At 37.4% G+C, this 23,246-nt stretch overlaps 2 protein-coding genes across 4 annotated transcripts in view; one reads left to right on the forward strand and one right to left on the reverse strand.

The window, feature by feature from the left end:
* The window catches only part of LOC126355219 (uncharacterized), a 175,355-nt gene that overhangs the window by 112,638 nt on the left and 39,471 nt on the right, over nucleotides 1–23,246 (forward strand). Inside the window, exon 7 of one of the 3 annotated variants that reach the window (XM_050005478.1) lies at nucleotides 7,207–12,095. The exons of 1 other annotated variant lie outside the window; for it this stretch is intronic. In XM_050005478.1, the coding sequence (XP_049861435.1) occupies nucleotides 7,207–7,250 (44 nt within the window). In that variant the 3' untranslated portion in view covers nucleotides 7,251–12,095. Of the gene's footprint in view, nucleotides 1–7,206; nucleotides 12,096–23,246 lie in introns of those variants that run through there. One more of the 3 variants, XM_050005479.1, reaches the window with a different exon arrangement.
* The window catches only part of LOC126355221 (lipase member H-like), a 107,577-nt gene continuing 101,125 nt past the window's right edge, over nucleotides 16,795–23,246 (reverse strand). Inside the window, exon 7 of the mRNA XM_050005480.1 lies at nucleotides 16,795–21,310. Within this exon, the coding sequence (XP_049861437.1) occupies nucleotides 21,213–21,310 (98 nt within the window). The 3' untranslated portion in view covers nucleotides 16,795–21,212. The remainder of the gene's footprint in view (nucleotides 21,311–23,246) is intronic.

The raw sequence follows: 23,246 nt of genomic DNA on the forward strand, positions 1-23,246 counted from the left end.
TGTTGTGGTCTTCAGTCCTGAGACTGGTTTGATGCAATTCTCCATGCTAATCTATCCTGTGCAAGCCCCTTCATCTCCCAGTACCTACTGCAACCTACATCCTTCTGAATCTGCTTAGTGTATTCATCTCTTGGTCTCCCTCTACGATTTTTACCTTCCACGCTGCCCTCCAATGATAAATTTGTGATTCCTTGGTGCCTCAGGACATGTCCTACCACCCGATCCCATCTTCTAGTCAAGTTGTGCCACAAACTTCTCTTCTCCCCAATCCTATTCAATACCTCCTCATTAGTTACGCGATCTACCCACCTAATCTTCAACATTCTTCTGTAGCACCACATTTCGAAAGCTTCTGTTCTCTTCTTGTCCAAACTATTAATTGTCCATGTTTCACTTCCATACATGGCTACACTCCATACAAATACTTTCAGGAACGACTTCCTGACATTTAAATCTATACTCGATGTTAACAAACTTCTCCTCTTCTCCCCAATTGTATTCAATACCTCCTCATTAGTTATGTGATCTACCCATCTAATCTGCAGCATTCTTCTGTAGCAGCACATTTCGAAAGCTTCTATTCTCTTCTTGTCTAAACTATTTATCGTCCACGTTTCACTTCAAAACATGGCTACACTCCATACAAATACTTTCAGACTGACATTTAAATCTGTACTCGATGTTAACAAATTTCTCTTCTTCAGAAACGCTTTCCTTGCCATTGCCAGTCTACATTTTATATCCTCTCTACTTCGACCATCATCAGTTATTTTGCTCCCCAAATAGCAAAACTCCTTTACTACTTGAAGTGTCTCATTTCCTAATCTAATTCCCTCAGCATCACCCGACTTAATTCGACTACATTCCATTATCCTCGTTTTGATTTTGTTGTTGTTTATCTTATACCCTCCTTTCAAGACACTGTCCATTCCGTTCAACTGCTCTTCCAAATCCTTTGCTGTCTCTGACAGAATTACAATGTCATCGGGAACCTCAAAGTTTTTATTTCTTCTTCCTGGATTTTAATACCTACTCCAAATATTTCTTTTGTTTCCTTTACTGCTTGCTCAATATACAGATTGAATAACATCGGGGACAGGGTACAACCCTGTCTCACTCCCTTCCCAACAACTGCTTCCCTTTCATGCCCCTCGATTTTTATAACTGCCATCTGGTTTCTGTACAAATTATAAAAAACCTTTCGCTTCCAGTATTTAACCCCTGCCACCTTTAGAATTTGAAAGAGAGTATTCCAGTCAACATTGTCAAAAGCTTTCTCTAAGTCAACAAATGCTAGAAATGTAGGTTTGCCTTTTCTTAATCTTTCTTCTAAGATAAGTCGTGTGTTCCCACATTGCTACGGAATCCAAACTGATCTTCCCCGAGGCCGGCTTCTACCAGTTTTTCCATTCGTCTCAAAATAATTCGCGTTAGTATTTTGCAGCTGTGACTTATTAAACTGATTTTCACATCTGTCAACACCTGCTTTCTTCGGGATCGGAATTATTATATTATTCTTGAAGTCTGAGGGTATTTCGCCTGTCTCGTACATCTTGCTCACCATATGGTAGAGTTTTGTCAGGACTGGCTCTCCCAAGCCCATCAGTAGTTCTAATGGAATGTTGTCTACTTCCGGGCCCTTGTTTCGACTCATGTCTTTCAGTGCTTTGTGAAACTCTTCACGCAGTATCGTATCTCCCATTCCATCTTCATCTACATCCTCTTCCATTTCCATAATATTGTCCTCAAGTACATCGCCCTTGTATAGACCCTCGATATACTACTTCCACCTTTCTGCTTTCCCCTCTTTGCTTAGAACTGGGTTTCCGATAAGCCTCTACATCCTTACATTTGTCGTCTAGCCATGCCTGCTTAGCCATTTTGCACTTCCTGTCGATCTCATTTTTGAGGCGTTTGCCTTCCTTTTTGCCTGCTTCATTTACTGCATTTTTATATTTTCTCCTTTCATCAATTAAATTCAATATTTCTTCTGTTACCCAAGGATTTCTACTGGCCCTCGTCTTTTTACCTACTTGATCCTCTGCTGCCTTCACTACTTCATCCCTCAGAGCTACCCACTCTTCTTCTACTGTATTTCTTTCCCCCATTCCTGTCAATTGTTCCCTTATGATGTCCCTGAAACTATGTACAACCTCTGGTGTAGTCAGTTTATCCAGGTCCCACCTCCTTAAATTCCCACCTTTTTGCAATTTCTTCAGTTTTAATCTACAGTTCATAACCAATAGATTGTGGTCAGAGTCCACATCTGCCCCTGGAAATGTCCTACAATTTAAAACCTGGTTCCTAAATCTCTGTCTTACCATTATAAAATCTATCTGATACCTTTTAGTATCTCCAGGATTCTTCCATGTATATAACCTTCTTTTATGATTCTTGAACCAAGTGTTAGCTATGATTAAGTTATGCTCTGTGCAAAATTCTAACAGGCGGCTTCCTCTTTCATTTCTTAGCCCTAATCCATATTCACCTACTATGTTTCCTTCTCTCCCTTTTCCTACTACCGAATTCCAGTCACCCATGACTATTAAATTTTCGTCTCCCTTCACTACCTGAATAATTTCTTTTATCTCATCATACATTTCTTCAATTTGTTCGTCATCTGCAGAGTTAGTTGGCATATAAACTTGTACTACTGTAGTAGGCATGGGCTTCGTGTCTATCGTGGACACTATAATACGTTCACTACGCTGTTTTGCAGTAGCTTACCCGCCCTCCTATTTTTTTATTCATTATTAAACCTACTCCTGCATTACCCCTATTTGATTTTGTATTTATAACCCAGTATTCACCTGACCAGAAGTCTTGTTCGACCTGCCACCGAACTTCACTAATTCCCACTATATCTAACTTTAACCTATCCATTTGCCTTTTTAAATTTTCTAACCTACCTGCCCGATTAAGGGATCTGACATTCCACGCTTCGATCCGTAGAATGCCAGGTTTCTTTCTCCTGATAACGACGTACTCTTGAGTAGTCCCCGCCCGCAGATCCGACTATTTTACCTCCGGAATATTTTACCTAAGAGGACGCAATCATCATTTAACCATACAGTAAAGCTGCATGCCGTCGGGAAAAATTACGGCTGTAGTTTCCCCTTGCTTTCAGCCGTTCGCAGTACCACAACAGCAAGGCCGTTTTGGTTAGTGTTACAAGACCAGATGAGTCAATCATCCAGACTGTTGCCCCTGCAACTACTGAAAAGGCTGCTGCCCCTCTTCAGGAACCACACGTTTGTCTGGCCTCTCAACAGATACCCCTCCGTTGTGGTTGCACCTACGGTACGGCTATCCGGTATCGTTGAGGCACGTAAGCCTCCCCACCAACGGCAAGGTCCATGGTTCATGGGGGGAGGGCTTGTATCATACGACACAGTATACAGAACAAGTTTGAAGTAATGTAGGCAAGTATATCCACGTGAATCGTTTTAAGATAACAACTTTCTTAAAAGGAAATACATAGCGACAGTAGTATGCTTCTTATTTCAAACATGAGTTTTAACGTTAAACTACAAAGAACAAGAAAGAATCGAATTGAATGATTTGCTATGCAGGCTAAGTTAATTAGCAATGTTCTAGGTTTCGCAAACTGTGTTCTGCCGAACACTGGTGTTCTGCAGGAATGAATAAGTCCTCTGCAGAAAACTATTAATAACATGGCGTTGTTTCACGACTTTTTGATGACTTTAATTACCTTTTACATTTTATTACAACTTCTGTGTTATATAATTGAAGCAATCACTAAATAGAACAAGTTTTTTTCATTTGTGATAATTTTATTAACTTTCAAAATAACTAAGGTGTTCCATCGAAGTACAAGAATTCTCAAAGTATTGCATCAGAGAGAAAGTTTGGAATCTCCTGGGTTAGAAAGTGCATGCAGCGTCATCTTAAAAACAGAGTTTCCAATACGTCAAACAGAACATTATTCTTTCTTCTGATGAGCCTCGCTGAAAATAACACGCTGATTTGGGAATGTTATTAGCTACTAAATTTGCAGTAACTGTAAGATGGTGTGGAATGAAATCTGGATGTCGCCTACTCTTCAGTGTTTAGGTTGTCAAGATGGAATAGCAACAGCAACAGATGGGGTTAGAGAATGTCGTCTTCAGTGCCCTAATAGAAAAAAATATTGTGGTATCCACCTGAAGGCTCGAGTAATCTCATAGAGCAAACAACACAGGTGGACAGAGACTTTATGCATGTTCGTCGAGAATGCAAGTAAAGTATGTTACTCACTTGATCACAGAAGTGAGTGTGCCTAAGTGTTGTATGTGCTCTAGGTTCTTACTTAACAGAGGGGGGTCGGGGGTGGCAGGGAGAGGAAACGAGGTGGGAAGACTCACCTGTATGCAGGACTGCCCAGAGCTGTCGTGGGCTGGTTTGTGGCCAGATAGAGAGTCGCAACGTGAGTGGGGAATGAGCAGCCATACACTGGAGCACAGATGCTCACTTCATCTTGTTATTTTCAACTTCATACAGATCATGACTGAGAACCACATTATTCTTTCGTCTGACGTGCCTTAAGATAACTCCAAATCTTCCATGTACCGTCTGGAGAGAACAAAGAACTGTCTTGAGAAAATTACTGGCATATTGCGTATGCGTAGCAACAAAGTGAAAGACGAGTAATCGACAAACAAAGCTGTAGTACCGAGATTGGAAGAGTGATTACATTGACCATCAATTTTATTGCACAAAGAGATTCCCATAGGTCAGTTACTTTAGGAGGGAAACATAAGCTATCGAAAACAGTAACTGCACTGCTACCCTCCTTGAACTGTGTTCCAGTGTGTTATCTTGTTCCAGATGTCGGTTATGAGTGACACACTTGATCCTCATGTTGTTGTTGTTGTTGTTGTTGTCTTCAGTCAGAATAGGACTTTGATGTAGCTCTCCATTTTATTCTATCCTATGCAGGCTTCTTTATCTCATAACAACTACTACAACCTACATAACCCCATACTTACGTCCAGTACTAAATTGGTGAACCCTTGATGTCCAGTGTCCTATCAACCGATCCCTTCTCTTAGTCAAGTTCTGCCACAAATTCCTTTCTCCCCAATTCTATTCACTACCTCCTTAGTAGTTACCTGATCTACGAATCTAATCTTCAGCATTCTCTTGTAGTCCCACATTTCGAAAGCTTCTATTCTCTTCTTGTCTAAACTAATTATCATCCACGTTTCACTTCCATACATGGCTACACTCCAGACACAAATACTTTTAGAACAAATTTCAGTTCGTCAGAAACACTTTTCTTGCTACTGCCAGTCTATATTTTTATCCTCTCAGTTTCGGCCAACATCAGTTATTTCCTGCTCATATAACAAAACTCACTTACTGCTTTAAGTGTCTGGTTTCCTAATTCCCTCTATATCACCTGCTTTAATTCGACTACATTCACTTATCCCTGTTTTGATTCTGAAGAGACTGGCCATTCTGTCCAACTGCTCTTCAAGTCCTCTACTGCGTCTGACATAATTACAAAGTCATCGGCACACCTCGGGTTTTTTTTTCTCTTCTTCCTGAACTTTAATTCCTACTCCATATTTTTCTTTGGCTTCCTTTACTGCTTGCTCCATATACAGATTCAATAACATCAGGGATAGGCTACAACACTGTGTCACTTCCCTTTCATGTCCCTCAACTCTTATAACTGTTGCCTGGTTTCTATACACGTTGAAAATAGCCTTTGTTTCCCTGTGTTTTACCCTGCAACCTTCAGAATTTCAAAGAGTTTATTCCAGACAACACTGCCAAAACCTTTTTCTACGTCCACAAAAGCTATAAAATTAGGTCTGCATTTGCTAAACCTATCTTCCAAGGTAGCTTCTCTTTATGCACCAGGACTCTCTTTGTAGGTATGCCACTGTCAGCAGCAGCAGAGACACTTATCAGCATTAAATGCTATTTCATACACAACGGCTTACAGCGATCTAAACAGGGCAGAGAGTGAGGCCTGAGGAATAGCCAGCCCTGGCTGCAAACTGCACCCAACACTGTGTCTGATTCTGTGTTAAGCAGTACATCACTGTGTCCAGAACAAAATGGCTCACGCTGTATACACAAGTACCCTTTTTCCAGATACTTGATCGCGCGCATGCACATGCACAATCACATTGCATTAGAAAACACTTGCACTTACATGGTTTCTGGAGGTGCCCCACTGAGGAGCCCACCTGTTAGGGCTAGTTAAGGACCGCCTCAGCCAAACCTTGCGTGGCCGACACCTGCGAGCTGCCCTTTATGAAGGCGACAGCGACCTCTGTGAGGCTTAATCCCGTTTTAAACGGAACGTATGAGCTTGCAAGATTACCCATGATGCACCATTTCCGCTGGTGTCCTCCGCGTAGACGAGGCCACTTGCAAGAGATTCACGCGTACGATCGCTAGACGGCGGAACAGGATGGCTCCTGGTCTCACACGTCTTCGCGCTTGCACGGACGACCAAGTGTGGAGCACAACTAACAAACGGCGCGAAATTCTATGTGAATGGTGTACCTCGCTGCTGCTCAGGGAAACGTTATACAGCAGATTGTTCGTCTCACAAAAGTTAACGTGTGAAATATCAGCAATTTTCGGTATGTATTCTTTGAAGTTTTTATCTCGGTTACACAATTTATCAAAATCTGCTGCTATTCTAAGCCATTCCTCTTCAGCTGTTGAAACCCGTAAGAAAGTAGAAGTGAAGTGAAAGTTCTCACTTTTTTTAATTCAGTAATACAGGAAACAAGTACCTTCAAATAGTCATCTATCAAAGAGTTGCGGATTTCACACCATACATCTACTGTCAGTTTAGACAAACTCGTACTAAAATGCGATGTGCAAACGATAAGCTCTTGTAAGATTCGCTAGTCGCCAGAAATTACAATGTAACTGTTAACATGGAAAGGAATAAAATATGGCCGGCTGAAGTGGCCGTGCCGTTCTAGGCACTACAGGCTGGAACTGCGAGACCACTGCAGTCGCAGGTTCGAATCCTGCCTCAGGCATGGATGTGTGTGATGTCCTTAGGTTAGTTAGGTTTAACTAGTTCTAAGTTCTAGGGGACTAATGAACTCAGAAGTTGAGTCTCGTAGTGCTCAGAGCCATTTGAAAAAAAATATGACAGCTTTCAGCTACTGTATTTGAACAAACAATCGTATGAAAAAATATACACACAAAATTAAAGTCTTTTTTTTTCAGCTTGGCGTAACTGCTTCTCTCAGGCAAATATTGGGCTCAATTAAGGACGACAGCATGTCGAAATACACTGCAGCCATTCTCACAAAATTTTAAACTGTAGTGGATCCTCCAGCCTCAAATCCTTCACCAATAAGGAATAACAGTCTTTTTTCCTTGTCCCTTCTTTGAAACCATGACCGAACCCAGAAGCTTCTATTTTTGCAGCATCGTTCTTCCTATATTTTTCTTTATGATGAAAGCCGCATCTATGATAATAAGACCAAGATGATGTCTTCTTCCATCCTTATGAGCCTTGTCTTCTGAAAATATTTAAACGGCTTTTATAATGAGGGTGTTTACACATGTGAGGGACTTAAAGTTTCATATAAAGTGTGTGAAAACAATTAAATGTATCATCATAGTGACCGTCTAAAGTTCCAACAAAAGTAGTGCCCTTGTAAAATGACATAAAATACCCAAAAGTCTCGAAAGTGAACTAGGGCCATCGATTCACATGGTGGAAGTTGTCAACAAACATTTAAAGCAGATGATGTGACAGGCATGTGCCGTATAAACGATTTTTTGTGGTTGGACGTTCTACCTCATGGAGTGCTGCAGTAGACAACGACTTTCTTGTGAGATTCGCACATCTAGTGTGAAACGGGCTTTACAAAAGAGTGCCTCACTGCAAGCATTTTTGCGCCCACCGCTTTCTCCACTGCCAGCTGAGTGGCCAGCTGCCACTCACACTAAGCCTCCAACCACGACACGCTGTATTTGTTTGCATCAGCCAGCAGTTTCGGGGGGGGGGGGGGGGGGGGGGCAACTGCGCAGCTGGGGGTACTGAAAGGCATATATGTAGGCCAGCAACTGGCAGATCACTGTGCCCTCCACATCAGGTATTGTGACCTCACTGCTGCTGGTTGGTTGGGTTGTTTTTGGGGAAGGAGACCAGACAGCGAGGTCATCGGTCTCATCGGATTAGAGAAGGAAGAGGAAGGAAGTCGACTGTGCCCTTTGGCATATGCCTGGAGCGATTTAGGGAAATCACAGAAAACCTAAATCAGGATGGCCGGACGCTGGATTGAACCGTCGTCCTCCCGAATGGGAGTCCAGTGTGCTAGCCAATGCGCCACCTTGCTCGTTAGTCACTGCTGCTGGCCTCCAGCGTATCGTGGTGGAACATGGCGGCGAACATGGGCCTCCTGTCTGTCAGAACGACCCTGTGCGCTGCCAGCCGTGTGTCGCCTGCCACCAACGTCACCACAGTGCCGTCCCCAGCGTTTTGGTGGGCGCCCACATCCAAAGTCGCAGTCTCCGTCACATCCTTAGCAGCTACCACTGTGAATGATTCTGAAATATGCTGTCCCTGAACGTCCCTTTGCCTTTGAGCAGCACCATCAGTACTTTTTAATGAATTTCGTCCTTGACAAATCAATTACAACACTGTGGAGCCCTTGCTGTGTCCAATTGATCTTACAGGTGAATAGTTATAGATCTTCAGCAACACTGTATCATTCACCCTTATTTCGTCCAATATGTCCACAGAAAAGGTTGAGACATTTTAACAATTTCTTGATACAATGCAGTGTCACACTATCCTGAAGTCTTTCAAACGGAGATCTAATGCCATACAGACAAGGCCAGAAGGAACTATAGTGGTGCTTCGCTGAATGACTTATCCTTTTAATCTCTCGAAGTATTTGGAAAAACGACGTTTTACAACTGAAATATAAATCACACTTCAGTAGCAATGCTATGGTGACTCAATCCTGGAGTTCCACTTTCCGCCACCAGGTGGCATCAGTGTCATGGTGCTGCAGTCACGCAGTGTGAAAAATTACAAAAAAAGTGGTGGATGGCGGGATATCCAAGAAAATTGTGCCCAGAATTCTGAATAGGCCAACTGTCCTGCATTTCAAATGATTGGAAATTAAAAATATTTGTGAGTAATTTAATAATCAATGATGGAGGTTGGTGAGAAATTTAAAAAAAGATGGGAACTTCAAGACAATCAAAGATGGCGTAAGTGGGAAATTTAAAAGTTGGTGGGAAATTTTAAAAAAAGGAACTAGCACAATTGTGCTTTATGCCGTAAACCATGACCTCCTCGTTGTAACTAATCAGGGTGAAATATTAAAAGGAGGGACTTGATATGAATAAAATATATTTTAAAACATATAACTATCTCCATCATACTATCCCTCCCCCCTTACTCTTCCCTCCCTCCCAGTGTCTCCAGTCAATCATAGTACAGTTTCAAATTCAATGTAGCAAAAATAGTCAAATTGTGTTAGTGGAAAATTAAAAACCCTGTCTTCCTCACTCTGTTTCCAACAAATATCGTGGAGTGTTCCTTATCTGCAACCCATCATCATGCAGTATTAGAAATGAAAAAAATTCCGGGATGTTGGAAATAGTCCAATTGTATTAATGGGTGTTCCGGCATAAAGTCACGCCCCGTCATGACTGTTGCGAACATTAGAGTAGAGAGAGCTGTGAAGAAGACGTCAGCCAATAGCACAATGACCGACCCTTTTCTAGGATGAGAAATCAACAGCAGCGGCCTCTAGATGAAGAGAACACAGCACCGCTCCTGACTGGCCGCGGCTAGTTCTACACAAGCGTCAAGACCGGTGACTGGATAGAAGCATCCACTGTATTATTTCAATTGTACTGAAAACGTTATACTTAAAGACATTGATTATATTGCATGTCGCCCTTTGCTTGCGACACATCTATGTATTTCTCAAGTTAAGTATTGTCAATGATGCATTCACAATAAAACTGTTTAATACGATTTGCTTGAATTGCTGTCTAGTGATCCGAGAAGCAGGTTTCCTAGACATGCCTTGTTTTACAACTAGGCACGATGCAACAATGGGAACTTAAAAACCAAATCCTACTCCCTCTATCACGAACCAAGTACACTGCAATACTCCTTATCTCAAGCCAGTCGTAGTGCAGTAGCAAAAAGTCAGGGTCCAATGAAAAATCCAAGACATGGGAAACATCCCAACTGTTTTAATGGAAAATTTAAAACTGTCTCCCCCTCCCATTCCCTCCATCCTATCAATACCCAATAACTGTGCAGTATCAAAAATCCAAGATGCTGGAATTAGTCCAACTATGTACCTTATAGCCCCTCTCCCTCCTCTTTTGAGTCAACCAGAGTATAGTATTTAAATTGTCCATAAAAATTGTGCTGGTTATGTAATAAAATTACATAGCCCCCACTTTAAAGACAACGAAATTCATTTTTCCAGCACAAATATTGTGCCAGGTTATGTAATTTTTTGAACAGACCAAAGTGTGCTTTATATTCCCCCTCTCTCCTCTTTCCTACCAATGATAGTGTAATATAAAAATTATGCTTAAAAATGACAACAAATCCATGATATGTACATAAAATTGTGGAAAGACACACTGTATAATTTACTCCCTCCCTCCCTTCTCCTCCAGTCACAGCCGAATATTAAAATTAAGGAGCTGATTACAGTGCAGTACCATCTGGTCTGTGCTCAAATATATCTAAATGACCTGAAATATTAGTCAAGAAAAAGTATGTCACACACTTCTCGCATTTGTTCCTCAATGACAAACTGGTATTACAATTACAATGTAGTCTAGTACGAGCTATGCTCGAAAGCATCCAAAATATTTGTAAAGATAAAAATACATCTAAGTATATTAATTCTGTAAAAAATGACAAACTGCATTTTTGTTGGTGAATCCAAAAATCGTTTATGGACTGGCTCATCAGTCACATCAGAAAATTTCATTCAAAGTTGTGTATAATTTGCTATGAATATTAGAATGAATATATAACACACTCTCCTTAAATAATTAAAAACCAGCAATTGTGTGTAAAATATAACTAATAAATTAGTTATACATCGTTGTCAAACATTAATTATATTGTATAAACTATGCTACAAACGCCTGAAAAATGCTAAATAAAATCAACTGCTGTTTTATATACCACCTTTTCACCATCACCAAACAGATCACTGCCTCTCTTAAAAACGTCAAATGTTCGTTCTTTGTAACATGAGTTATTTGTTATTACCAATAGATGTATACAGAAGCAGGTAACGTTAAAGGTTCGATCATAGTACAACACTTGGCTCAAGGCACAATGTATTCTTAAATTAATTGTTAGTTTGTGATGCTTACCAAATGTCAAAAAATTTTTAAATGCCTGTAAAATACATTGGCAATGCAGAAAAGTACGTTTTTATATCAGGTTTTTACCACACATATGCATCTATAAAACATGATTGTGAACTGTGAAACGTGTTTGAGGAAGGAAAGACTGAAAATACAGTAACACCAGATAAGTATGATCGATAAGAGTCTCTGCAAATAACTGGGAATTAGTTGATTTCAAGCACAAGGCCCTGTATGGCTCAAATTAATTTTTGTACACCACCTATGGTGCTTGTCAAACGCCACAATATTCTAAAATAAGTGAGACAGAAAAAAAAAAAAATTGCTATGTTTACATCAGTACAACGAACTTTAGGAAAGGAAGGAGGGAAGGTGGTGTCCAATTTTAGGAAGGAATAAGGTGTTTTATGACGACACTTCACATAAACAGCAAAACAACATGCATTTTTATACAAACTCATGAGGTGACCTAAGAGGGTAGTAACAAGGACAGTAATGACATCTCCAAATTGGATACCAGTTTCGATACCTCGAGAGCAGGACCGAAAACAACATTGCATTCTTTTCTTTTAAAACTAAAATATTTATAGTAATAGTTACTGTAGGTTCACTTGAAAAACGTCAGTTGATAACAATACCTCTGTCAGTAATATGGGAACGAAAAGACATTTTACTAATTTAGTGACAATTTTTTCACAATTAATTAGTGTGAAAACATCATTTTGATATCTTAAACTGTTGAGGAAATATTTCAGATTAAAGCCTAGCTGCACCCTGAATATTCTCTTACCATGCATTATTCCTCTAACTGCAGTAGTAGCTAGTTTTTCACCAAAATCGCCTTTCTAAAAGGTTGTGCAGAATTCTTAAAAAGGGTGTTTGGGCTAAATAAAAGGGGCCTATTAAATTATGTTTTCCTCCATAACACATTGCCTTGTGTTATCTTAACTCTCCAATATGAAATCATCAAAAACCACTAGAGAATTAAAAAGTCTTACACGAAACAAATTTTTCTTGCATAGGATTTTAGAACTGTTTTGGTCTGTATTTGAGGTGCTGAAGTTTAATATTAATCAGTTTTTCTATATCTGCTCTACTTTTTAATACAAGTGTTTCTTAACCAGTAGTTTCACATGAAATGTGCAACTCTAAATCACATATATGAGAACTGGTTCCTGTATATTTTTGCTATCATCAAGTCAGTTCCAGGAAACTGCACCAGATCGAGTAAATGTGATAACTTAGGTGACATTCAATGCTAGATCTGAGGTCAGTATGTGCATTCTTGTTGTCTAAGGTAAAGCAAAGTTGGTGGGAAAGAGTTGTTGTAAGGTTAGCTTAAAAAGTATGGTGCTATAGACTATTGTTTTTGTGTTGCTGAATAGAAATAAAATGAGCTCAAATAGAAAAAGTTATGTATATCATCTTGACATGTTTGTGGGGATTGCACATTGAAAGGAAGCAGAACTGTTAGTGACTTTGTAAAGGTTTCTTAGCTTGGAAACTCTGTGTTAGGCTTTTGATCAGGATAAAACCTGGCCACCCCATTATATCTGTAAGACTTTTACAGCACATTTATGACATTGTACTACTGGGGAAGTTCTGCAAGTATGTAAATACTTTGGAGTAAAGGAGACCACTCAGCAAGAAGCAGATGCATTGAGACATTGACCTACACATGCAAGAATAAAAAGAAAGAAAACTTGCTATCTTTCAAAGAAACCGTTTTTCAAGCTAGAGTACAAAACAGATGCACAAACATGTGCACACATGGGCTTGCACACATCTACCTATGCCACCATATGTACTGGTTGGACAGACAGTGGTGTAATCAGTCTACCCCCAGTCCTCTCCATGTAGGGGCATAGGCGTGTGTGTGTGTGTGTGTGTGTGTGTGTGTGTGTGTGTGTGTGTGTGTGTGTCAACAACTCTACATCTACATCCATACTCTGCAAGCCACCTGACGGTGTGTGGCGGAGGGTACCCTGAGTACCTCTATCGGTTCTCCCTTCTATTCCAGTCTCGTATTGTATGTGGAAAGAAGGATTGTCGGTATGCTTCTGTGTGGGCTCTAATCCCTCTGATTTTATCCTCATGGTCTCTTCGCGAGATATACGTAGGAGGGAGCAATGTACTGCTTGACTCTTCGGTGAAGGTATGTTCTCAAAACTTTAACAAAAGCCCGTACCGAGCTGCTGAGCGTCTCTCCTGCAGAGTCTTCCACTGGAGTTGATCTATCATCTTCGTAATGCTTTCGCAATTACTAAATGATCCTGTAACGAAGCGCGCTGCTCTCCATTGGATCTTCTCTATCTCTTCTATCAACCCTATCTGGTATGGATCCCACACTGTTCAGCAGTATTCAAGCAGTGGGCGAACAAGCGTACTGTAACCTACTTCCTTTGTTTTCGGATTGCATTTCCTTAGGATTCTTCCATTGACTCTCAGTCTGGCATCTGCTTTACCGACAATCAACTTTATATGATCATTCCATTTTAAATCACTCCTAATGCGTGCTACCAGATAACTTATGGAATTAACGGCTTCCAGTTGCTGACCTGCTATTTTGTAGCTAAATGATGCTTCTGCATTTTCCTCTTTCATTTCAAAGTACTTACGAAGTGTGAAATAGGGCATGATGGTTTTGAGAGAACACAAAAATATTACTCTGAGGGTTATTACTGGAATCACTTGACTCAATTGTAACAAATGGTTTTATTCTGATTTAGTCTCTCCATGATGCCCAGTCCCTCACTCAGTGTAAGAGCCAATCCGTAGGTTTCATCAGCTTCATGATCTCTGTGAAGGCAGGTGTTCCCCCTCTGATACTAATGAATGTGACAATTATTAAATGATCTCACCAGAGGTCACAACCTGTCAAAATATGCTTGTGATTACTGGCTTACAAGTTGAAACACAAAAATTTGCTGGAATCTTTACCAAATTATCTTGTACCATACAAGAGGAAGTGTCTGCTACCTTTTTCTCCAAAGATAGTCTTGCATTTTTTCATGAAATTAGAGAACCCTGAAAAAAAACTGGTCTTCCTCCATATTTTCCAAATTATTAGCCCCCATCTGGTGACAGCTCAAAGTGAAGTTCGAAATGTGTCCTCCAACAGAAATGGAACAAAATGGTTCAATATCAATTGCTCACTCAATGAAAACGAAAATCTGTAACACCATAGCTTTGGTCTTGGAGAAGGAAAAAGTATCATGAAGATCAGTGATTTGTGTGGACTTAGAATGGTAAAAATTCTCCTAGGACAGCAAATTGGCCACACACCATATTTGCACCTCTGCAAAACACACCTCTGGGTTAGAAAACAGTGGTCTAGAGAGAAAACATGTAGTTGGAGAAAAGAATATCATTAACAACTCATTAGTTGAATGAAGGGAAATCATCTTTCTAGGTCTGCATATCACACTGGCCTTATGAAGCACATTGTAAAAGTGCTTGATAAGAACGGATCATGCTTTGCATATCTATGAGAAATAATGCCTCAGTTGGGTACATATAAATTAAAACAGAAATATTTAATGGTCCACAAATATGACAATTTATTAATAATCCTGCCTTTCTAAATCTGATGAATGGAATTTTGTAAATGCTGCTACAGTCAGTCATTGATCACAAATATTTGTCTATTCAGTTACTGGTTTTGATAATCTTCAGATTGATCTGCCCTCATGAAGTTAACAGAGAACGCCATTAAAATTTACAGTTATTTTAATTTGATTTTCTATTAACTTCATGAAGACAGGTCTATCTGGAGATGATCAACATAAACCTGTGGCATCTAAATAATTTCATAACAGTGGATAGCTAACACATTCACAATGAGTAAGTCACCTCTCATTTGATGGAAGAGGCTGAGAAATGATCCTGCACTTAATTTGTTGCTGTTGTCAGAAATTCTCTGGGAAGATGCAAAGCTGAAAACAATGTAGAATATATAAATGAGATGCTCAACAGTTTCAAATCCCTTTGCTCATAACATGAGTATTACACAGTCAATTAGACCATTGTCTTAAAAGTTTAGAAAACATCATTGAGGAAGAAGGTGAAAACCTTCACCAGGATATTGAAGCTACGGTGGACACCACCAATCCACACAGCCTACACATATGATGGAGGCTACTCATGGGGTTTAAAAAGGGACTGTTTCAAAATGCATCCCAGAATGTCATTTAAAAGAAACTTCTGAAGGGTTCACTGATTAGTTTGTTTCATTGATGATTTTTTTCCTTATCTTTGAATATTGTGACAATATTTGTGACATAATTATAAAAGTTCAGTGATTAACTTTTTAGTTGATCCATAAGTCTAAATTAAAACAGTGTAATACATGTTTCACTAAAAGGTTATATCATAGAAATTTGAGTACCTAGGCAATATCTATAACCATACTTGAATTATTCTAGCACCAAAACAATTGCTGGTCTATGTTATCTTTACATTTACCCAATTGTATCAGATTGTCAGTGTAACTAATATGTGATGCTAATGAATCACTTGCTGCTTTTATCCTTTCTTTCTATTTTGTACTTTCATTCAGGAAGCTTTCACAGCAAATGAAGCCATTACTTATTTTATTTCAAATCAGCTGTCTTCAGCACAATAGATAGTTGTTGCTCAACAAAAATTTAGGCTATTGTTGAATAATAAACTGTGTTTGGTACATCTTACAAAAGTTATCTTTTTGCCTCCTTCTATGGAAGTCCCATTTTTATTCTCAGTTTGTCTTCATTACTAACAATTAAAAAAATTATTCCAGTTGAGTCATAATTCAGTATTTCTATGTGAACAGTGATGTGTTCCCAATAAAGATTTAAATTAATTGTGCTGCAGTAGTTGGTTTCCATACAGATTTTAACTCCATATGTCACAATAAAAATAACAAATTATATGTCAAAACTTCTTGGAAATGATATGTCAATAATCAAATAATAGCATTTTATATTGGTCAATATTGCTCTAAAAATTGATAAAAATTTATTCACACAAAGAAACTTAATTCAAACAAGAAAGCAAATGAATGTTAAAACAGAAAAATTTTTGGGATTTATTTAAAACTGTATGTGGATAGAAGGCATAACATCAGAAGTTTTTCATTTTCTAAAAATCACATAATTGAACCAAATAAAAACACTATTTCTAAAGGTGTACCTTGAACCAAATAAAAAAACACTATCAATGAAGGTGTACCTAAAGTTATCTTCTTTGAACTTTGAAATCAATATATTCACAAGAATGATGTGAATATTAATATTAATATTAATACTGATACTGATGATGAATACCTGCTTCCAGATCAATTTCTTATGTACATGAGCCTTAACATTATTCAAGATGACTAAACTATTCAACACATCATGGAATATTCAATAAAATGATAGTTGATAACTGTGTTGCACAGAATTTTTACTTTTTTTTCAAAAATCATAACTAAGTCTGTTTCTGCTTCTTTCATCAAAAAGTATAAACAGTCTGAATTATGCCAAGAAAGGTCTTGACAATTCTGAAGATCGCTGAATGTGGAAAATCATTAACTTCAGTATTTATTCAACATTTTCATTTCTCCAGATGAGCTATACATCTGCATCTGTGTCTAAAGTCGTAGTCTGGAAATGACAGAGGTGCATGCCACTACATACTTCCCATTTCTACCCCAAATTAGGATTTCTTACTATTCTGTTTACAAGTGCAGTGTGGAAAGAATGACTGCTGTAATGGACCTGTACATGCTGTTAGCATTCTAACCTTGTCTTTCTGGTCCCTACAGGAGCTCTAGTGCACTTCTGTTTTCTTCCCTAAATAGTAGTTATTGATGATTTGTAAGTGCTGTTTTGCAATATAGTTAATGTCTATATTCAAGTGTCTGCCAATTCAGGTTCTTTTGCATTAGTTTGATATTCACCTATGAGTCAAACAAACTGGACATCATTCGTTTTGAAATAATTCAATATCACCTATTAAGGCCCTTTTAATGTTTGTACCACACATTGATCAATATTTCTGAACTTGTCCACAAATATTTTATAAACAATCTTTGTCGTAGACTGATTACAGTTTCCCAGTTTCCTGTCAATGGACCGAAGTCTACCAGTTGCTTTAGGTATGATTCCATTACATTTTCCCAATTGATGTATTCCACTTATTCTCCCTTACCAACATCATTTCTTTCCTTTTGAAATTCAAATACATTTTCTCCAATTTTTGGAGCTTGTGAGTGCTCAAAGGCAAGGTTATCAGCATCCAATTTTTACTGTTGTCATGACAACCAGGAAGGAGATTAAATTGAATTCTTCTTACCCATTTTTAATTTATTAAACAAATAGCTGCATGAACTTTCACTTTTGTCATATGGACTGAAAACAATAGTACCAAATTTAACTTTTACTTCAAAAGGGAAATGTAGAGAACTGTGTGATTACAGACATAGAAACGAGGAAACATCCATGTGATAAAAATTCTCACATTTTCATTAGACTTGTAACTTTACTTTCTGAAAAACCCTTAAACAATCCTTGTTATTATGTAACTTACCTCTTCCTGGATATAATAAATGTGATCTGAGAGTGAGGAGTAGCTGATTTTATACAAGTTCTTGTGAGAATGTCTCACTTTACTTAGGAATTACTAAAGTTCTGTATTTACTAATTAAAAATAACATATAATGTAGCAGCTATCATATTAAACAAAAGACAACACAATATTCACATTTGTGTGACAGTCATTCTTAGCTGCATGCCTGACTTCATGTTCCATTGCATAACTGAGCCTGTATTCCAAAATATTGCCTAAACACCAATGATTATGACATAATTTTCTTCATTAATGGTTTTAACAAAAGAACTGTGATTGGTGACAACTTTAGTTATGTTTAGATTATTGCTCACCTGGTATTCCCCTACTAGGGGAGTTCTCTTGTTGTAATTACCTCTGTAGTTTGTAACTTTACCTGTGTTCTTCACCATGCCCTGTAAGTGCTACTGAGAGAGTGAAACACTATTTGATCTTCTCAGCTTTGACTTGCAATTACACCACTATCAGGTTTTACCTGATATTATTGAGTTCTCATTATGGTGTTGTCAACTGTTTCCAAAACAGTGAAACAAAGACTGAAAAGAAGTGCAAAGTAGGAATGACAGTTATCACTTAAACAACCAGTTTTCAGTTATATTTTATATTTTTCTTCCATCCCAATTATTAATACTGCTCAAAATAATCAGTTTCCGAAATAACTGAGTATTGAGATTTTATTCCTATTACTTCCTGTAACAAACAAACAGATTGAAAAATTTTGACTGTCTCAGTTTCAAGAAATATACAATCAAAATGTATAAATAGACGAATAAAAGAAAACTATCCTCCATCTGCTTTTTTCTCAAAAAGTTATAAGTGGTTGATACTACAAGAAATCACCAGTATTCTCTCACTGATTCCAAGTTTTTGAAACTTTGCTCAAATGTCATGTTGTAATCAGAAATCATGACACAATTTGGGAATTAGAAACAGTCAATGCTAAATGATGAAAACTGACATTGCAGAACTCCATTTTTCATATTAATTTGTCAATTTTCAGAACTACAAGCAGATAACACCATATTATGTAGACACAGGTAGTTATAAGCTACATTCTGTTTTTATTTTATACTGTGAATTCATTGTTTTTAAGTTTTTAATTTATTACTGTCACCATAATTTCCTTCTTGATTTCTCATTTAATAGAAATGACAGACAAATATTTAATCTCGTAAAGCATATGAAGCATTTTACTCCACTGCTATGTCACTTCACAGAAATTTATTTTTATTTATTTATTTATTTATTTATCCATCCTCCAATGTACAAATTGTGGTATCAAGTCTAAATATTTTCTTAACAAATGCCATGTACATTCTTTAATAAGCAGAGGTATTATGTTGTACAACTTAAATACATAAATACAAAGTGCTGCACAGATATTACATAAATGAAAAATGATAATTTATATTGTTTAAATAAATATACTAGGTGTGTTGATATGGAACTAGTAGACATAGGTACATAGGCATAAATATATAATACATGGATGAAAAAAAATGTCAGGTATAACTTATTTTAGGTGTTCCCAACAATTCTATGGTTTTCATTTAAGACATTCGTCCAAAGTGTAGAAACAATGCTCTTTCAAAAACAGTTTTACGGTTTCCTTTAAGAATACATAGTAGTGCTAATTTTTTTATATTCTGTGACACTTTATTATTGATTATCATGCCTTGATAATCAAGATTGTTGTGAACTTTTAGTTTAATTTCACTATCTAAATGGAGGCAATGGCTCAGCCTTGTGTTATAATAATGAATGATGTTATTCAAACTATAACTGTCAATATTTTTTCTGATGTATATTATGATCTGAAAAATAAACTCACAAGGAACAGTCAGAATGCCCAGGTTTTTAAATAATTCTTTGCAACAAACCCATTTGTTGCATTTTGGCATTATTCTTACAGCTCTCTTTTGTACTCTGAAAACTGTTTGTAGATTCTGGGTACTATTTCCCCAAAAGATTATACCATAGCTAAGGGTAGCATGCACATAATAAAAGTAAGCTGACATTACACAGATGTCACTGCATACTGATGCAAGAACTCTAAGCACATAGCATGCTGTGGAGACCCTCTTTGAGATAATCAACACATGTTCATTACATTTTAGTTGGCTGTCAACGTGCAGTCCTAGGAATTTAATGTTAGTTATATCTGTTATTGAAGAGTTGTGTAGTTTTAAATTTATGGACTTGTGCTTCTTCTTTATTCTATAGTACATGCTGTTAGTTTTCTTAATGTTGAGGGTTACTATGTTCTCTGTAGACCATTCGTAAACAAATGCTAGTGCTTTATTGGGTTTTTTCCAATAGCAGATCAGGTGTCTTACTGGTAATCAGTATATTACTGTCATTAGCAAAAAGTACTTTTTCTCCATGCTCCACTGTGGAAAATAATTAATATAAATTAAGAACAATGTTTCCAAACCAAGGTTGGTGCTCTTCTGCAACACAACACATGTCTGGCAAAGACAATAAGAAACTACCATATAGACCAAGAGAGGATAAGTCTTGTACATCGCATGTACACCATACTTTAAGCCATGACACAAGGCAACAGAGTCATCATGGTCTTAGCAATGCTGTGCCAACTCTAATGCCATGTTTTTATTGCTTGTTTTCTGTTGGCGTTGTTATTAAAAGTAGCACTGGCTGCTTTTCCTATTTTCTATAATGACATAATATTTCAAACCAATGCAGATTTTATGAATACAAATTACTCCCTTTTTAAAAACAGTTTACTAAAAACACAAAAATAGCATTGCTGCTATGGCAAATTAATGTTTCAGTTTTTTACTCAGGTATTAGTAAAAAGCAAAAACATATGTTGTGACTGAGACCAAAGAAATACAAAAAATACTGGTGATTTAGAACTAAAATACTGGTAGCAGTTTTAACCAGTTAGTTTTTGTAAAGTCAGGAACCTGCAGTTTCTCTTAATACTCTTGCATGATTTGGTAAGTCTGACTGCAACAGTGATGTCTGATTTATTTCTTTTAATTGGTGAAGAAATCTACAGACCTCTGTTGATCTTATTAATTATCTAGCACTGCTAGATGAGCATAATAAAATACGCAATTACTGCACACTAAATGGCAAATAGCACAATTGTTAAAGAACACTTAGGCATAACTTCAATTATGTGATCAAATGTAGACATACCAATTTTCTAGGGAAGTCTATTTGACTAAAATTGTATATTCAGTACTGCTGTTTTCTAGGAAAATAAGGCAGTTTTTATGCAGTGCCATGGAGAAAATTATTTATTTAATGAGAGCTATACATGGAATCAAGATGAAAATTACTATTTCCTCATATCCTTCATGTTGGTAACACCATGCCCGTGAAAATGGTGGAAATTCTGCTGTTGCAAAAAATTACATAAATATGAGATTAGAAGCTTTGCTTAAATATTTCTTGTTGTCATAATTAGAAATGTACCTTAATTACACTAGTGTAGCTGTGTCATACGAAATAAGATAAAACATCATGAAAAAATTCTTCTTCTTATTGATCCTACAGTCATACATTTAGGCTTAATTTTATGCACAAGAAATATACACAAAAAGAGCAACATGCATTTCTTTTTTATGTTACATTGTATACAGTATTAAAACCAATCAGTGTTGTGTGATAAATGTGGATGCAGCTGCAATTAGTTAAACAAGGAGTACTTTGTGAAAACTGTAGCTTATGGCATCATTGCAAGGAGGAGATAATCAGGTAATCAAAGGGGCTCTTCCATGAAATGTAGGTTATGCCAGAAAGACTGGAAAATTGGGGAACATGAGTGAAGATTTGTGCAGCTCAGACAGAGGTAGAAATTGTGAAATTTGAATTTCAACTGCTGAAGGGGAAAAATGACAAGGGGTGCTAGGAAATGTGGCAAGCAAAGGGCAAACAAGAGGAAATTTTGTTAGCAAAACTGAAATTCAGAACATGGCACAAGACATTATAGTCATTTATATACAAAACGAACAGGAAAGGTCCCAGCACAGATCCTTGTGGCACTCCATACTTTACATTGAGAAAACGAGTCCTCCTTTCTTCTCTCTCTCTCTCTTTTTTTTTTTTTTAAAAAAAATAGTGATGTATGGTCACCATTTGTTTTCTGTTAGCGAAATATGATTTCAGAAGTGCTAGTTCATTGCCTTAGTTTTTTTATTCTGATACAGTGTGAAAATGTGTTGAAGACCTTGCTAGGGCTGACTGGAGTAACAACAGTCTGTTGTCTGTTTTCAAAGCCATATAAGGAAGATCAGTTTGGTCCAGGAGACATTTACACTGTGCACATTCTAATCTCTCTTAATAGTTGTTCCAGTTACTGTTATAGGAAGATGGGGACACACTCTTCAAGGCATATACCTGAATGGGATGGATAAGGACACGTTAGCAGATCTATTAGCAAAAACTATGGGGAGGGGGGGGAGCAGGGGGCACCAGTACACAAAGGCAAGCACCATAGTTACTGGTGTCAGGTGTGACACCAACAATATGTCAGGTTCAGGATCCAGGCAGAGAGCATTAAAGAAAGAGAAGCTGACAAAGACTACAAGTTTATCCTATAATAACACAGGGAAAAGTGAAATCAACTTTCCTTATCAGAATATTAGAGCTACAAAAAAAAATTAAGTAAGTGAGTTGTTAATTTGTGAGAAGAGACTGAAATAATTTGTCTGTCTGGACACCACATAACCACAGGTACAAAAAATCCTATTATAAGAGGATACAAGTTAAGTGCATGTTTATTTATATTCAATGTGGATAAAGGAGAAGTTATCACATTCCTGATAATGAGATATAAAAGAAAAAATGTAGAACTAAATAAATTCTATATAGATCATAATATAGAAGTATGTGTTTTTTAGTTACTGATGAGAAATGTAACATTTGTTATTGTTACAGTATACAGGTCTCCACTGGGAAACTGGGAATTTTTCTTAAAAAATCTAATGAATCATTGTACCTTCTGACATACAGAATGGAGAGCTTATTGATCTGTGGTGATTTTGATGTAAATTCCTTACGGGAGTCTGACAGGAAACTGATTCTGAGGTGATTTTATTCCCTTTTAATTTGCTGTCAGTCATAAATTTCCCTATCCCAGTTGCTCAAGATAGTAGTACTGTTACAGATAAAGTATTTAGTTCCCAAAACGAAATTAAAGAGACACACACCATACCCAGTGGTAAACGAATTGTCAAATTATGATGCACAGTTAGTTGCATTATATAACTTAGCTCCATGTAAAGTTCAGAAACAGTATAAGAAAACAGACTGATTAATAGCACTTAAGA

The sequence above is a fragment of the Schistocerca gregaria genome, chromosome 3 (assembly GCF_023897955.1).
Source record: "Schistocerca gregaria isolate iqSchGreg1 chromosome 3, iqSchGreg1.2, whole genome shotgun sequence".
In the NCBI taxonomy this organism is placed as follows: domain Eukaryota; kingdom Metazoa; phylum Arthropoda; class Insecta; order Orthoptera; family Acrididae; genus Schistocerca; species Schistocerca gregaria.